The 18,870-nt window shown below is 39.6% G+C and overlaps 1 protein-coding gene across 5 annotated transcripts in view; it reads right to left on the bottom strand.

Annotated features, from left to right (window-relative positions):
* Positions 1-1,994: 1,994 nt before the first annotated feature.
* Positions 1,995-18,870, bottom strand: part of PITPNM3 (PITPNM family member 3) — a 121,141-nt gene continuing 104,265 nt past the window's right edge. For all 5 annotated transcript variants that reach the window (XM_080398005.1, XM_080398003.1, XM_080398006.1 and 2 more), the window contains 9 exons: positions 17,727-17,921; positions 16,859-17,007; positions 13,820-13,936; positions 13,016-13,132; positions 10,396-10,544; positions 8,306-8,455; positions 7,252-7,435; positions 6,722-6,850; positions 1,995-6,349 (listed from right to left, as the gene is read on the bottom strand). In XM_080398005.1, coding sequence (XP_080254131.1) covers positions 6,041-6,349; positions 6,722-6,850; positions 7,252-7,435; positions 8,306-8,455; positions 10,396-10,544; positions 13,016-13,132; positions 13,820-13,936; positions 16,859-17,007; positions 17,727-17,921 — 1,499 coding nt within the window. In that variant the 3' untranslated portion in view covers positions 1,995-6,040. The remainder of the gene's footprint in view (positions 6,350-6,721; positions 6,851-7,251; positions 7,436-8,305; positions 8,456-10,395; positions 10,545-13,015; positions 13,133-13,819; positions 13,937-16,858; positions 17,008-17,726; positions 17,922-18,870) is intronic.

Raw genomic sequence — 18,870 nt, 5'->3', positions numbered from 1 at the left:
CTATACCAGTTGTAGAAATCTTACTCCTTATTTCATATTAAGAAATTCATTATTGTACATTTTTGAATTTTTACAAGGCAGCCATATGAAATATAAACATTTGTCACCAGATAGAACCTTCTCACTGACAAACAGTTTAGAAGTATGCACTTAATAAAACTACAGACTGAAAGAACGTGTACAATTTCAAGTTTCCTTGTATGAATCCAGCTGTAAGTGGACTGCCCCCTTCCCTCTCCCACAAATAGAAAAACAAGTTATGCAGAAGGCTTGGGGTTCTGTGCGAGAACTGCCATTCTGGGCCCTAGAGCGGTCCTTTATCTTTAAAGCTTGCAATCTGTAAATTATGTTTCAACATTGTAATCTCTGGTATACCGTCTTCTAGCACATTGTAGTAAACCTGTCCTCTCCCACCACGTTCTGTACATCCTTACAAACGAGAAATGAACTGTCAAATTTGTTTCACTGTCCCCCACAACTGTATCTGGTTTCGAAGGTAGCTTATCAAGATAAACAGAGATAGAGGGTAAACTGTAATCCCCTTAACTTGGGCTTGAACTAAAATGAGGGAAAGAGGAAATAACACCTCCTGACCTCAGTTCCACAGTCCATGGCACAGGATTCTAGCTGTTCTGGGCCATTTCTTATTTCTGAAAACAAAACAAAACTCTTTTCATCCAGAAAAACGTGTTATTACCTCCATTTTATTTAATGGGGGACTGATTTTAGGATCATCTGTAGTAACCTATACTTACACTTAGTGCTTAAACATCACGGAAGTCAAATTACCTTGTTAAACCCACAGTTTCTGCTGAAGCTATGAACACAGACCACGAGGAGTCACTGCTCTTAGAGAAGCTGAGGAGGCAAGTTGGAAAGTTTTGTGTTTATAGGAAAAATATCCTGTACCAGCTCCAGCTGAGGATGGAATGTGCCACCTTCTTCCCTGCATGCCTGAACTGAACAATTCAATGCAGAAATCTTGAGTTCAAATTCCATATTTCAAGCTCTAATCAGAAAAATCATGAAATTGCAGTGTACAATCTCTCCATTATTAAGCCAATTAGCTTATTAAAAAGGTGCTAATACTCCAATCATCCAGTACTTTTATGATGTATACACCTTTCTGTTGCTTAGATGCAAGAGGAGGATGAAAACCTGGGGAAAATCCAGTTTGTTCAGTAACAACTGTTGCACTTAAAATTTTAAAAACTGAAAATATCTATTGATTTCAGGTATTATCAAAAATGCATATAAGCAAATTTTTTTTTGCAAATTTAAGACAGGAAACAATGTAGAAAGAAGGAAATTTTTTTTTCTCTTCTAATTTATTCCATGAAGTACATGATAATACTATAGATCTAAGTAGTGGGGATTTACTTAAATGTACCCAGTAGCAGTGCCCTGGCCTGAAGACTGCGATGTGTAAATGGGACAACTTGTCCACTAATAATGGCAAACAAAGGCTGTTTTGCCAAACGGTGGAGCTTCCACATAAAGTGTCATTGTTCTGCTTATTTTAATAGTAAAGTGTGACTTTTTTTTCCTCTGGTTTACTGGTAATTCCCCTTCTGCATAACCACTGAAGGTTTTAACTCTGTTTAGAAGTGACTTCCCTAGGTACTAGAGGAACAGGTGAAGTAATCTGTAAGAATTAAGACTATTTTCATGTAAACAAATCAAAATGGCAGTTCTCATGAATCCCAACAAACAAGAATTATCGATGCCCTGTCATTTTTACAGCTAACAAAATTTTATGCCAAACAGATATAAACCATGCCACAAACTAAACAGGAGTACTTTGGTCAAGCAAGAACCTGTTCCAAGAGCACTAGTGTATGCAAACACTTTTTTTTTTTTAAAAAAAAATATTAAAAATAAGCAGATTTGGATCAACATCACTATTCAGGTCTGTGGAATATTCTGCACTCTTTATACAATGATATCTTTTTTCAAACTTACCTAACTAGACAACAAAATTGAATAAACAGCCATTTTGTTTTTCTTTTTTTTTTTTTTTTTAAAAAAGTATATCGGTTACAAATTTGCTGTGAAAGCAGCACCAAAGCGTAAGATGTCTTCCAGTAGCTACACACACACACACAGAAACACACACCCAAAACCAAAACACCACAGTTGTGAAGATGTGTTTTCACAATATCTCAGGTAAGTCTACCACTGCTATTGATCACATCCATTTTTTACAGTAATTTAAAACTGGATCTGTATCAACAGGACAAAGAAGTAAATGCTTCCAACTGTAGCATACTTTGCACTGACTTGTACTCCTGCCTTAGCACCTGCTGGAATAAGTTTTTATGTTTTACGATTTCACTTATGCTTACTCCATTTAGCACGTCAAAAGAACATGCTTTTCTGTAACAGACTGGAGGCACTAAAGCTGCTAGAACTAAGTCTAACCCATGTTCCTCGGGCACCCACGATTCCCACCTGAGTTCTCTGTCCCTCTTCCCGTCTGTGTATGCTTTAACACTTCCACAGCCTAAAAAGTTTTAAGTGCTGACTGCACAGAGACTGCAGCGATGAGGACCTGCAGTAAGAAGACTGTAGGATCAGGCTTATCCTCGGCAAACGGCTTACTTAGGAAGACTGATAATCCTTCCATGAAAGCACAAGTAAAACTGAAATCCAGTTGCAAACTGAATGCCCAGGAACACCGCATGCAGTTTCCTGTGGACAAAGTGTATAACTAAAATTCTGACCAGAAGGAAATGATTTAAGAGAAAATACAACTGAAAAAAATTATGCCATAAACCCGGTGATTGATTCATCAGACAAACCTCAGGGATCACCCAAACATAGCTGGGGCAGGGCAGGGGTGGGAAGACAGTGGTTCAACGTGCCTGAGGTCCCCAGCTATTGCCACAGAATATTTCTTGAACTGCCAACCTAGTTGAGATGTCTAAAATCACACTCACGCTTGCCTGGTTCATATTCTCAGCTCCAACAGAAGTTGTTTTACCACTTCAGTGGAAACTGGCTAGGGCTTTCAAAACAAACGCATCTGGAATCTGATGTTTCAGAAGATCTACTCCTAATTAACATGAAGCCTTAACCTCCAAGCTAATGCCTGTATCACTGTTTGCCAAAGTGCTCAGCTGGAGGCACGTGATCAGGAGATAAACCATTCTATCCCTGAGCAATAAGTAGTGTTGGAATTATGCAAACGCCACAGAAGCTCTCATATATTGTAGGAAATAAAAGTCAGGGAAAATATTTTCAGCTTGATTTCAATACCATGTGTAGAAACTTTGAAATTGTTACCACTCTAAATCATGCACACACACACACACACGCATTTGTTTTACTACTATTAGTTCATAATATTAAGAGAAGCCAACAGAGTGACTACTTTAAAGGTGACCCGGTTATTAATAGAAATACACAAAATCAGAGTTTTCATGACATGGTACCCTGCAAAATGACATTGTGTCTGCAAGAGTAAAAGACAGACCTTAACAACGTAGATTTCTCTAACCTTGTGCTCAGTTCCTTTAATACAGTCAGAGAATTACACACAGATCCCTCTTTTGAAAGGAAGTATTTCTACTACAGCAATTAAAACAAAAAATAGATTTTGGAGTCTCTTGGATAATAGAGGTAAATGGCTAAAGCAAGATTAGCTTTGAACTTTGCAGCTGGAATTGTGATTACTGTCAGGAGACGTGTTACACAGCACCCAGTGCTTAAAAGACCTTTGTGATCAATCAATGTTGCTTTTAGGCCACCTCAGCAAATTTTAAATTTGCCTAGTGAGTTCCTCCCTCACAAGCCTACTTATAGGCTTCCCACACCTATTTAAAAGTAACGAGCAGGAACATGCTAACAGTGAACAGGACTCGAGGGAGATGGAGTCTGGTGTACTCGTGCAACCTCCTCCTATCTGCAGAGGACAGGAGAAGAAACGGACTTTGTGATTAGAATTAATACACACAGTGGGCCAAGACAGAACACAGAATAATTCCTCCAAGCCTATGTGTTAAAGAACTGTGAAATTACTGGGAAAGCATTTGTAAACCTGAAGACTGCTTCAAAGTAGTCTGTCGGTATCTTTCACTTAGCTTTTGTGGCTGGCTGACTTGGCAACCGAGCATAAAACCCCAGCCTCCTGTAATGTAGTCACCTGCTCCTGATTAGTATGAACCACCAAACTTCTATTATCTTTCCTAAATTTTCAGCAAAGATTACCCCTTCCCTTAAAGGAAGCATTATGAAATAAAACAAATTACTGATGTGCCAGATCTTTCAGGAAGTTTGAAACAGGTAAACTGACAATCTTGCCAAGTAACATTTAAAAAACTAAATCAAAGATCTCCATTTATAAGCTACTTTGCTGCCTTTTAAGGCAAAAGTCATATTACTATGCTCTTCAAAAGCACACTGTAACTTCAGTGCATACAGAATACAGACTTGGGTTTACTTCTCCACTGTCGTAGTAGTTTTCCTTTGCATTTCTTGTTTGCTTTACACGCCAACTTTCAAAAACATGAACCAACAGATTTGTCAAGAGACTGTTTCTGGTCTAGCTACACACTAGGAAAACCTGAAAGTAACGTGGGGAAGCATGACACCCTCTCCACGCCAACTCCCTGAAATTAAAAACAATCCAACCAACCAACCTGGAAAAGAAATCTATTGACCTGAAGCTTTCTCAGTGTCCATAGTCTGGTTTTAACTTTTAAAGAAAGAGGGGTTTATGTGCACTTGCAACTTCATTGCAGGTTTTAAAACATGCCTCAGTTCAGTCATGAAAGTTCTCTTGGTGAATTTAGTGCAGTGGAAGTTCCTGCATGAAGAATCTGCAAACTGCTACTATCTTAAGCTAACTACACTACTTCAGAAATATTACCACTTCGGGAAATTTCACACATTTTACTTCTAGCGAGTTCATTGAGAGATCCAAGAGAAATTTAAATCAGGAAAACGTCTATTTGGCACCTCCAATTTGACACGTCCATTCTTTGAAGCTCAAATACTGTTAATTCTAAATGCTACAGATTGTCTTAACACAGTTGCTATAAAGCATGAGAGGGTTAACTATTTACCCATAGGAATTCCATTACTTTTTTTCTCCTCCAGTGCAAAATTGTAGTTAGAATGATGAAAAAAATGAATTGCTCTGAAGTTTGCAGATCCCTTAGTAAAAGGGCTCCCTTTAGCTTACCATCTTAGGATCCATCTTGGACTGAGATAGTCAGAGCCATCTCCTTACTTGAGTAGTCCACACATTTTGCACAGTCACCAAGTTCCACAAAACAATGTGATCTTTGTACACTTGCACGTTACTTTGTATACAGCAACACTAACTGCTTCAAACTGTGGCAGACATTTATTTCTAACATGAAGCTTTTATGATTTGGTTCATAAGTGGAGTTCTCCTGTTTACTTGACGTCCAGCACTTCACACAAACACGAGTGCCCATGTTGAGGTCTGTTGACCAACACTGTAAGCTGAAAGGAAATCTTGGGTTTAAGGCACCCAAAAAGCATCTTGCTGTACAAATCCTGACCACCCATTATTGAAGTTCCCAACTCTGCTTCCCTTACAAGCGTATCACTTTGTTGAGAGTGAAGTGGAAACAGATACAACTATTTAATGTTTAAAGTGTAAACCTTCTCTGTAAACCCATGGGACCTACTGTGTATACCATTTTGTGTGCAGCTAGTTAGCTGATATCACAATCCTGCTTCTGAGTAAAATCAGCCTGTTACAGCTTTTTCTCTTATTGCACATTTTATTATATCTGTTCTAAAAAAACCCCTAAGGTATTTCCTGTTTCCTTGATGGTATAAGCACTTGCAATAGTTATAGATCATTTTAAAATTTCCCAACAAACATGTCAAGAGGAACAGACTGGAAGTTCCCCAGTTGGCGTAAGAAGGCAGACTCCAGAGCAGCGAAGACTCCGAGGTACAAGTTCCCCTCTACATCTCTTAGTCTGAAGCTGCCTAAATATTATCTTTGAGGCATGCCTACAAGTTTAATGGGGTGCACCCAGGACCTGTATTCCAAAGCTCCCTAGGGGACAGATTCAAATTTTTGAACTCCACTTCGAACCCAAGCAACGGAGGGCAAATGCCTGTCATGATCTTTGTCTGATTCAGGCTGGCTCTGGGCACGCTCTGGCTTGGGGTTCGAAGAAGGTGGGTCAGGTTGCTGGACAGACATAGTCCTGCGGAGATGGTTTCTCTTGCGCAAAAACTCAGGCTGGGAGTGGAGGCCAAAGCTGCCTTTTCTCAAGATCATCCGAGAGTTGTTCTTTTTGGGTCGTGAATGGAGACTGAACTCCAACGAGGCCAAGTGGGCTGCATAACCTTCACTGAGGAACTGAAATAGGAAGGAAAGAAAGGGAGTGACAAATTACTGCTGCCTCAACCTATGAGCTCTGTAAGGAATTAAGTTCCTATCTTTGGCATCCCGGTTAGATACCTACAGAGTACTAACACTCCTTTCTCCCCTCGCTTTTTTTCTAAAGTGACCTGTTCCATTTTGTCATTGAGCAATATGTGATGCATGCACTTGCAGATACAACTTATGACCGCTTGATTTCTCTTTACTATTCGCCCTGCCAGAAAATGCCTCATCTGAAACCAAAACTGCCCTTCTTTCTCTGAAACACTGCATGTGTCTGTGTGTGTCTGTGCATGCATTCACACCTTCCCCCTAGGACTTCCTGACTGAGTAGCAAGAGTAACTTACTTGACACTGCGCCTGGTATTTCTTTGTTGATCGTCCAACTATGTAGATCTGGGATGGTGACAGAGCCAAAACATTGTACACAGAAATATCCTTCATGGAACCGTATGCGGCACAGATTTTGATGTGGCACTGAAACAAATATTAACTTCCAAAGTGAATGCTCTATTGAACACCACGCACTACAAGGATGGCACTTGTTTTGCAATGAAGCAGTGGATTAGTTTGTTGTTAAACAACCTCATCCTGTAAAGCACAGAAAGCTAAACCTGTCTGCGTGCCAGCAAGAACTACAGATACGCACACAGGAAAGAACAAGCAGTTAGTTTACTTATTTGTCATACCAGGATGTCCCTCTGGGTGTTTTATCAGCCTTCCTTGCTCTTTCAAAAATGAGGAAAGAGATGAGGAATGGCATAGAGACTTTGTGATGGTCAGTAAAATTTACTGTTCAAAAGGACGGCAGATCTCTAACTTCACTGAATGACAGTCTTTGGAATAAAGTTTTAAACCTATAAACACACTTCTAGTACCTCTTGCATGAGATTCCGGAGAAAAATGGTCTTTTGTCGCAGTGGGTCATGAACAAGTCCATCTGAGAAGAAGATCATCCCTTGTGGGAAGTTGTGTTGAGACAACCATGAAACCACACGCTGTTTTTGCATATCTGGACGGCCAGTAATATAGATAATCAGATATCCCAGGTCCTGCCAATGCCTGTCAGAAACAGCACATAAATTATGTAGGTGCAGAAAGAGAAACAATACCCACTGGTCAGGTCAGCATTTCTTTGCTCAGCACAGACCCAGACAGAAGTTAGATGTTATCTTCCAACAAGTGGAAAGCAGCATGCCCAAGTCTCTGGTCCTGTCGAGAAATTAAGTAACGATGTCTACGTCTTGAGGGAGACAGAGGGAAGCAAGAGACTCTTATGCAGTATTTTAGATAAAATTTGAGAGCTATTTAAAAATGTATTTAGAATAGACTACACATCAAGTTCTGCTACCTTTGAAACCTTTAAGATTTTCTGCCATTTCAGCTGTAAGGAGTAGAAACCCTTGAAAACGGACATCCCTCCATTCCCATGCAAGTTCTTAAATGACAGCTGTTACTTCCCCACCCAGTGTGACATTAACAGACTTGCAAGAATGGATTAAAAGGGCTTTTAATTTTTCCTCCAAAAAAACCTCTTGCATTCATGGCACTTGATATTTTTGAAGCAGAAGTATGTCCTTATTTGAAGGTAATGAAACACAAAATACACTCTTGCTTATCACAGTAACACATGGAATCATTATTAATTCACTGTACACATTTTAAGGCCGTATTCCCAAGAAGCAGCTTGTAATCTTTAGGCAATTTAAACCACAAATTTCAAAGTAAACCATAGCATTCTAAGACCCCTCTGAAAATCAGGCAGGCCTGACGTCCAACCAAATATAGAAATACATCTGGAAAGAATCCTGGCCTCTAAAGAAGTATTTAGTAAAAAAAAACCAACCCACCTATTCTGCCCTCTTCCTTCTTATTATGTTCGAATAGAACAGTCAAGAGATATAAAAAGTGAAGTGTGCAAACCTCACTTACCTGACAACATCAACGGCCCCAGGTCTGACTTTGGGGTCACTTCCCATAATTGAAACACTTGCTGCAAATGAACCATCAATGCTAAACACAACACATTCCATTCCTTGGGGAAGCACAGTCAGGTAACTTGCAGCACTGCTCTGGTCCCCTCTGGAGAGTCAAAGCAATAAAAACATTTAAAAAACAAAATGTCAGAATGTATTTTCTGCATGTTCTAGTTAAGGCCTGAAATTAGATCTGTCTGGATCTAGAGCTTCAAAAATCACTGTCAAATAAGGCTTCTGATTTCAGTCCTATGTGAGGCAATTAAAACTTAAGCTTTTAGGAAACAACTTTCCAAGGAGAAATTCGGGAGCTGACTTTAATAAGAAATCCCATGTGTATGAATACCTAAAAGAATCAGGAAAAAGCACTCCAAAACAGCCTGAAATACTCAAACACGCTACCTGTCTATATATGTACACATATAAGACATGAATGCTATGTATATGCACATACACAGCACGGAAATTGGCTACCTTTTTTTCTGGCAGTCTACAGTTACTGGTAAATTATTAGAAATTGCAATGGAAGAACTGATATGCTCCTTTTGTTGGCATGTACAACACATATCAGCTTTTCTGCACTAGATAAACAGTTGGTAATACTATAAATACCCATCCCTCTATCCTTGCAAATTACAATGAGAATGACAATACAGAAAAGGGGTGGGGGGGAGGTAAAAAAAAAGCCTAACCCAAACCACCAAAAGAAAAATGCAATCATAGATGGCTTTTCTCATGGAAAGGCATGTGAGATACAACCTTCTCCTCATGATGTATTTTTCCCAAGAGGTCTTGACATTAAGAGACTAATAAAGCACAAAGTGAACCAAAGCTCTTACCATCCCATGACCTCATGTTCCCTAAAAAAATGTAATCTGAAGACCACAGCTTCTTTCCTTTAGAAAGATGACTATTGTATGATCTAGAAATTTGTATCCGATGATGAAGATTCTTACAATATGTATGCATAGCTTAATAAGCAGAGGCAGGACAATTTATTTCATTCCTGTTTTAAACTTACTCCTGCAGTCTAAAAGCCCATAGGAGCTTAGCTTCTGAATACACTTGATCTGTTTTTAGGTAACTCTCCTGTCTTGAATTGATTGTTCTGTTACACTGAACTAAAACATTTCTTCCTCCTCAATTAGCCCTACATAAGATTGCAAATCGATTTTGGCCTTGGGTGAACTGGTGGGTAACAACACATTCTGTTTCAGTCAAATTCATCCCACTGATTTAGCTGCCAAAGTAGGGATTCAAAGGAAGCTGTAAAGCTACTTCCTAAGTGGCTAGGCAGTGCAGTATTAAACTAAGGCTCCTTTATTAAACTAAACTAGACATTTATTAAACATATTTTTTTAAAAAAAGCACAGCTACCCCAGTCCTGCACCTAGGCCAACAAATTTTATTTCCCACATCTTCATACTTTACTTAGCACAGAGATTTTTAAGAAATGCTGGAGAGCTGATTGGTTCTATCTCAATGAATTGTTATTTTCAGATGCTGGGTTGTTGGCTTTTTTTTCCTTTTTCCCCACTGAGAACAAGCATCGTCTTGAGTACACAATTAAGGTAACTCTTTTGATCATCCTGACATTAACAGATATAAACAGGTGGCTGAGAGCAAGGCAGTACATCCTTTACTGTTAATTTCAATAAGAAAAGCTTCTTATCAGTCCGAAGAACACAAAACCATACCCTTCAGCAGTCTTTTCCCCAATGAACAGGCTGCAAAATATCCCAAGTCATAAATTCTTGCCACAAGAAGACTGATTGCAGTCATCCAGTCCACATTATTTTGCAAAACCAAGTGCTCCTAAACTGAATTGCACTGAGGGTTTGTGTTGCAGTAAAGATAAGCCCATTGGCCTAGGCACCTCCAAGCTGGCCGGTAAACAGATGATCACTGCTTTAAATCTAAGCTGGCAACACAGTGGCAAGAACAAGAAAAGGAAACTGACAAAAATATCTCTCTGCACCCCCTTCAATCTTACACACCTTCGTGTCTTCCTGATCACAACAACCCATCACAGCTTGAAGCCATTACCTGACCACCATTTTGATGGGATACACACCAACTCTCAGTCTCTTTTGTTTGGGTATGTTGTAGGATATCCGGCCACTGCTGTTGGATATCTCTGTGTCAAAGTACACCCACCTACCCGAAGATGGCTCAGTCATTATGAAGATATCAACCTGCAAAAACACCAAAACAGTCATCTAGTGTGATAGCAGGCAACGCCCCTATTTACAAGGCCTGCCAAGCCTATATCACGTTAGTATCTCCAACTATGGCTTGTACTAAAAGCTTACAAGGAAGTTTGAAGGAACTTGCACATCCAGTAAAAACTTCACAGAGGAGCACAATACAAGAGTTTATCACTTTCAACATTTAAAGCACTCAGTTTTAGCACTGCAGGTGTCAAAGAAGGGTACAGAGCTCAGAAATTTGGTAGGAACGCCAAACTAGAAAAAAAGATAATTTCAGCTTGCATGTGTGTATTACACTTTTGCACAGTAAACCTACAAAACTGAAAACTCCACCTGGTTATTAGCAAAATGAAATCCTTCTCAAATCATAACCTTGCCTACAAATGCAAAACCTGAACACTTCAAATTATTAGGATTTTTTTTTTCCCAAAAGGCTTCATCAATATAGCTTTCTTCAACAGAAATATTTCATCAAAATTAACACCCAGTGTATGAAATACTTTGTCTGACTTGAACTGGCACTTTTTAGCACTAAGTAGATCAGTAAATCTGAAGGAGGTATCTGCCAAGCTCTCCTTCTGCACTTAATTTTTACAGAATTTAGGCATACAAGGTTTATGTGGACTTCAATGCTCAACAGGCAGCCAGCCAGATATTCTACAAGATCCGCCAGCAGCTTACGAGATCATGCTTTTGTATGGGTATCTTTGATAACTCTGCAGACAGGCTCTTGGATATAATGATGTTACGTGACATTGGGATGTAACTGTAACACTAAATTTATTCTGAACAGATGAAATTCAGAACTGATTTTTTTCAAGGGATGAGCTTTTGTGCAAGGAAAGAAGCGACAGGTATTGCTGAATCAGAAGTGTTACCAGGACCAAACAATGGGTTTATTCCTTTCTTCTGCTTTTTGACTGCAAAGTGAATTGACAGTTTGAATACAGATGTGTACCAACTTCCTCTTTCCCACTAGGGAAGATGGGAAAGGAATGGCCTTTCCTCCGACAGATTCAATGGTCTTGTGGTAAAAACTGTTTCTTCTACTTTCTGCACTGTACCAGTTACAAAGTGTCCAACTTTTGACCTGAGGCATTGCTAGGATATAGGCATAAATAATGCACGTGAAGAGATCCATTACATACACAGCAGCCTTCCTGACTGTAGATGTAATTGAAGATCTTTAATGCAATCTAATACACTCAGATAAATTTAACTGATGTTTTGAACTTTTGAGAAACGACACAATGAGGAAATTACTAAATCTTGGAACCATACAATTTTGGTGTTCTTCAAAGGACCACTAATGATCCCTTTGTGCCAGAAGAACCTTATCAATGAATAAAATGTGATCAGATTGAAGAAATTTATAAAAGCTGATGAAGAAATTATTAAAATCTTCAAAATCAGACAAAAATCTGTGATCCTGTCTTGCCATAAACTCAAGTGATGGGGCTGCTTTCAGGTTTTTTTACAAACCATATGCAACAAGATTGAAGCAGTGACAGTCTTAAAAACACAACTGTAACGTAGATTGACAGTTCAATATGTACCAGCACAGGCATGCTGAATTCTATGACAAAATCTTAGAAGCAGCACATCACTTATGTCTTGTGGAGTTGACTAGCAACACCCAGCTGTGACAGAAGCATGGTCATCAGAGACATGGTTCCAGAAACATCCATCCCTCCTCTGGACTAGCAAATATACTCCAAAGAAGGCATGCCATCAGCAGGCTGATCCCTGGAGGGATCAGGTTAGTGCTGCATCTTAGCAGAATGGCATCCACAAAACAGGCCAAGTAAAAGCCTCCACGCTTCAGTTTCACCCTCAGCTCAGCAGCATCGCTCTTAATTTCCACAAAAAATCTTAAGTGTCAGTGAATATGAACAAATGTGTTCATTTAATGCTTGGCTTTGTTAGCTGTAAGGCTGGCTACTGCAGGCAGCTTTAGGAGTGACAGTTCCAGCTGTGTCATATTATTACTAAAATTCTGAAACTAATCTTTACTCTTCCATGTATAAGAGAAACAGCAGCCACCTAGCCTCCAGAATCCCTGTTTCTTTATCTAGTTGTCTTACCTAGATAGAGGGATATACATTTTTCTTTTAGTGATTTGCCAACCACTATAAAACTCTTTCCTCGTTGCTCAAGAAGTTAATAGTCTCCAGTAGGTGGTACAATTGGGTGGCAGGTTGACAAATCACTGCACAGCACTCATCATGACCCAGAGGAGACGGTCAGCATCATGTAAGGATGAAAACTGGGAAAAAGGCCAGCTATCAGGAAAGCCCACTTACAGCTGATTTTTGCCGAAGTGATGGGGGCTAGTGACATACCTCTCCTCACTGTAAGGCTCTCTCTGGTACTGTACACTCATGTATAACATGCAACAACTGTTTCTAGTACAAGTTGATTCAGAAACACAAGGAAATTGATTACTCAGACTTTACCTTTTCACCTGTTAAAGCCACCATGTCCAAAGGTCCATACATAAAGCGCCCGACTAGTACCTGAGGACCATCTTCTGCTGCAATGACATCATTAGCTCGGTGATTAGCAGTCACATTCTGAAATGAGAGCAGAAAGTGGGAAGGGTAGTGTTTGCTTTTGTAATGAGGCTACTGTCTATTATGATCTTATGAACAGTAACACAGAAACAGAGTCCTGGACAGTGTCTGAGGTATGTAACAGTGCACCTTAAAGCATCTAGTATAACTGTGCTCCTGTTTCAGCTGGAGCACATTTCCAGTAATGGTGGGTTCCTGAATAGACTTTCTATTAAGAATGCTCAAGATGACCAAATAAGAGAGAACATTCAAGGGAATACCAATTATCTTTCACTTCAAGTGGTACCATAAATTCACATGATTATGTGCAAGACACATGCATCTTAACTGACATTTCTAACTGAAGTAGCATTTGAAGAATGAAGAAAATATTTTTTTTCTTGATTTATGAATTCATCTAGCATATAAGAAAATAGAAGAACAACCTCTTTGCTGAACTGGAACTTCAGGCCTCTCTGTTACCTAAAGAAAGAAATGTACTTTCTCCCAAAAGGCAGTGATAAACCAAGAATAAAATGTTCCTATTGCATAACTGTTAATTTGTTTGCCTCTGGATTATGTTAATAGTTTTCAGCTCTTTAATAATATTCAGTTATATAAACTCATGCTTTGGGAGATCAAACCCCATTTAAATTGCTCTCAAATCCAAGTTCCATAGCTGCCACATATATTAAGATTTGCACTCACTCTCAATTTGACATGTGTCCTTTTGCGTAGCCATTTTTCTCGTGGATTGGATGGACTCAGTGTTGCCGGATCCAGGTTGTCATTTTCCTTCAAATTTACATTTTCATACCTCATCACCTGAAATTATATTAATATTTTAATAAACAGTGTGTGGCCTGCGGAGTCCTGGTACTTGGCAAAGAAAGGGAAAGTACACTGATGCCCCAGCTGAATGATACTGCAGAGCCAAAAGCACAATGAAAGCAGAAAAAGGTACAAGCCGTATGTTCACATTAATTGTATAAACAAATAATATAAACTGCTTTCACTCTGTGGCCCAGTACTTAATCTCAAGTACTTACCAAACAGCTTTTTTCATTCACAATAGAGCTTGCACATTCTTCCAGAGAAAATAGTGAACATTAGAATAGTATCACGTGACAGTCACCTCATCTGCTCATGGTCTGCAAAGTCAGTAAAGCAGCTTAAGGCCACAGAAGTATTTTTAAATGTCCTGTATGGGGCAGACGTCAGATTCCTGACTCCACCTGTATTGATTTTCTATACATACAGTCAGACAAAATTGTTCTTATCGCCTTTTGGATATTACTCACCGCTGCAGTGGGCGATAGGTTCTGGATGTGGCCTGTGGCTAGTAACGTCTGATGATAAGAGGACTGTAGCTTGTGACCATACAGAAACCCAATATGTTATACAAGCTACACATTCCTACAACCTAAATATCACATGCTTACCAAGAAACTTACATGTCAAATTCATGTGGGTTGTGCCCTGTTTCAACTGAAACCACAAGCCCTGTCTTACTGAAATCTGTGGGTTGCACTCCGGGATCACAGACAGTGTGAGGCTACTTCATTTTGAGCAAGAATTAGACTCATCAGCCTCTTTCACAACCTGGCAGAAAATCACTCAAGCTGAACAGTTGGTTTTCTGTGCTGAAGTTTTCCACCCTGGGTACCCTTCCTGGAAGAGTGGCCTAGAATAATTTTGAAAGATGTCTCATATGAAGTCCCTTGACTAAAATCCTGCTGCATTCAGCCTTAGCAAAGCAGTTGGCTTGCAACAAATCATAGTACTGCTGAGAGGTCAGTGTGGTTTTTAACAAATTTGCATAAATTCTATTCACTGGAGGTCAGGTGCATGAAATACATGCATACCCAACAGTGCATTCAGGAGCCATTAGCCTTAACCTTAACCCCCAGCAAGGGCAGAATGTCCATCCTATGCTGGAACTAACCAGTCCTTTATGTAGTGCTGTAAGGTCACATATTGCTTTACATGCACGCTCCACATGCTTGAAGAGCTTACTAAATTCTAAAAGCTGTAAAGCACATAAAACCCACCACATTAAAAAAAAACCCAACAGCAACACAACTGGATATTAAGGTGCAGAAATAACAAGTAGAATAAAGCAGGAATGATTGCTAACAGACAACTGGGCTCAGGGAGGCATTTGGAAGGAAAAATGGGAGAATGCTGTGATGGATTCAAGGCAAAAAACATCCTGAGAGAGAAGACGAGACAACAAGAGCTATAAGAGAGCTGCAATGTAGAAGAGAAATGTCTATGTACAATTATCTAGGGCCTCTGAACAGAAAAAACATGGATTTGCATCCTGTTGCTTCCAGTAGAGACCTCTCCTCTCCTCTGGGATAAGCATCAAATAAGATTCCTGTTCTGGAGACCGTTTTTGTTCATGGAAAAACTCTTCAACTTTTTCTTTGTCTTGGTTATGGTGACACTAGTTATAAACAATTTTTTTTTAAATCAGCTTGTAAAATTCTGCACTGCTTAATGATACATTTTGACTGGAATCAGATACACTAAAGGATGTTCTGAAGGGACAGCAAGAGGTTGAAGGACTCTGAGAATTTCATCTATTAAGCCCAGCAGTTAGAAACTCTGCAAGTGGTCTGGTTACCAGCCAGACTGTCTGCTGCACACTCTGCTCACAGACTGACATATAAAGAAGGGGATCTGGTACAATTGCACAGTCTGACTCAGCAGCTAGTTCTGGACTGGAGGGAACTGAGCCACTGAGATTCCATTCCCAGGAGCCTCCAGGGTACTAACTTCATTGACAGCAGCACTGGAGGCAGGAGGTAGAGGCAGTTAACTCTCAGAGACCAGCTAAAAGGAGTTGAGAGAGAGGCAGCCACACTGACACCTGCCAAATTGTTTTAATGAAATAAAGTCACTGTGCTGTTTTCTACATTATCCTCTCTACTGTTTGCCTGGCAGCAGCTGTTTCACCTGCTGGATGTAAAAAACACACTGATTCTTGTGTTAATCCAGATTAAACTGCTTGTGACTGGCTTTTGGGTGAGTCACTTTGGGCTTTTGGAGGGACACTTATCCTGCATGTTTTAATTGAACACCACTTACGTTTGTGGGTTTTTTTTACCCCAGATGAGATTTCTCAGCCTCACCACTTTCTCTAGAGGTCAGAGCACTGCATCCCTAAGTCACTGTGAGCTGCTGTCTAATTACTGACACAGTAGGAACAAGAGACCCATCATATGACTCAGAAATAAATTCTGAGGAGACAGTGCACACAATGCCTTGAAATACTCTAGTACAGTTACAAGACAGACTTAATTTTCTTATGAGAGCAGTACTTTCAAACTGCCACTTTATTATCAAATGTATGCTAATAATTTGATATTAGTAGAAATACATAATTAAATAAGGCTGGAGATAGCCTATTCCTTCAGAACCATTAAGAGATTAATATATAATACAGGGTTATCCTGATCTGGGGCATGGGAAGGGTGAGTAAGGTATGCACGACAGTGCATTATTCCCAGTCACACAGCCAGCAATAAGAACACCGGCTAGGAGTGCTAACAGTGGGCTCACTGTCCCCTTCACCTCTCCACTAAATCCACATCTGTCATTCCTACATGCAGCTGTATGTGATGCAGTCACAGTTAGCCATCTAACTGAACTAAAGATTAAAAGATTGATCCTGCTTGGAAGATGCAATTATCAATTACAAGGTTATTCATTGCAGAGAAAAAAAATAAAGATATCAATGACCTGTCTTAAGATGAAGGCTACAACATCTGTCGATTCCCAGTAGCTGGCATGGAAGAGATGCGGCAGGGCCACAGTTGGAAAGGCTGTCAGCACATCTGGACAGTACAAGGCATAATCTATTCGTTTTGTTCCCCACCACTTTGCAGTAACTATAAAAAACCCAAACAAAACAGCATCACATTTCTGTAAGATTTCTTCTTAATAAATCTCTTGCTGTCTTTACACTTAAGCTAGATAACTGAATGAAGTCTTCTGCTTTTTTAATCTTGACATTTAGAGTCTGTTAAAGGTATCTGTCAAACACCAAAATACTGTTTTCACTGACTGCATCATCACTTAACTGTCTGCAATTTAAACAGTTCTATTGCACCCAATTTTTGGGAAGCAGAAATCACTTCAGTTTGATTCCCATTGCTTACTGGTCCACAGCAAATGTACAGTGAAAGACTAGTACTTTTATGATCATGTTATAGAGTAAGAATTGCAAATGCTTCCCAAATAGTGAACTAAATATTGATGTATGGTTACAATCCATAACAGGACAACATAGTGATTTATAGCACTTTTAATTATGGGTATGTTTCTTCATACCTGGAACATGCTTCTAAATCCCTGCTAGCATGAAACGCTTAAGTGGCACCTTAATATAAAACTGTGACTTTACTTTCATTACTTCATCTACTTAATTACAAACAGAAGAGGAAGCTAAATTGTGTTATGTAAAATTGCAGCAACTTAGGCTGTTCTAATTCTCCCCAAATTTCCAAGCAGATAATTCTCCTTTTCAGAATAAACTTTTCCACAGAAAGGATGTGGAGGGAAGGGTTGTTGCCGTATCAGACAGCACACAGCACCAGGCTTCACTCACTGTTGGTGAGGTATGCTGACGGCAAGCTTTCTGTTGACCCTGAGTTTTCACTGTTTGTGCTGGCCAAGCTCAACTTCCTTGGTTTTCCTTGTGGCTGATCAGATGCGTTTGGAGATCCAGGACTCTCCTGAGAGAAAGGTATGTTCAAAGAGCTGTTCTCAAGGAACAGAGCACTGTGGCTGTGGATAGCATCACCTGCAGGTTACAGAAACGAAAATAATTAAAAAAAACCCAATGTGATGAACAATATGGCTTTGAAACTAGTGTGTGTGGTTTTCTGGCTGTTTTTTTTGTTGGTGGTGGTTGGGGGTTGTCTTTGGTTTTTAATACAGAGCTAATGAGCGTTTTCCTGAATAGTATGAGATTTAATGACCATGGATGAGACTCCTTCAGAATGAATAGGACAGCATGACTAAATGGAGAAAGCATACCGTACCACCATCAAAATGCATGGCAGCACAAGGAGCTGCCCTGAAACTGAATCAGAGGAACAACTATATTCTAGCACTTTGTGATGGGTATGTAGTTTGGGCAGATGATGTTCAATTGTAGTTTCCATGGGAACATGTGCTTTGAGTTTTCATTAAATAAACTGCAATGTACTTTCAAAGGAATCTTGTTGACATCATACGGTAAGGAAAGCTATGTGCGGCTACAGGAAAGATCAATGGAGGTAAAAAGAATAGAAGGATAATTTTATTTTCCCTTGTCTCAGGCAAACTATATATATAGACTGCAAAACAGACAACTGAAAACACAGTGCTGCTTTCTATTACTTACCGCACAAGATGAGGAAGTATTATACGCTCTTTGTAGTGAAAGAAGCAGCACAAAGAAATAAAAGGTCTGATTCTATGTCATAATAAATACTGAACAGCAAGGCTCCTTCTCACAATAAACCCCAAATCACGTGGCCTAAAATATCACAGCAAATCAGTTCACTGAAGAGACTAGCCGAATCCACAGACATAAGCAGTGAGGAACAGGGAACCTGCCAAATAGCATGCCATTGGGGTCTATCTGACCCAGAATCCTGATTCAAACATCAAACAACAGGAAATACCACAGAAGATGCAATGAATCCCATAAATGAGAGCTGTATCTCCATGAAGTGCTCATGATTGGCAGTGTTCTGATGCATACT

Source organism: Falco punctatus (genome assembly GCF_963210335.1).
Source record: "Falco punctatus genome assembly, chromosome: 1".
Classification (NCBI taxonomy): domain Eukaryota; kingdom Metazoa; phylum Chordata; class Aves; order Falconiformes; family Falconidae; genus Falco; species Falco punctatus.
This window is presented reverse-complemented; position numbering and strand designations above follow the sequence as displayed.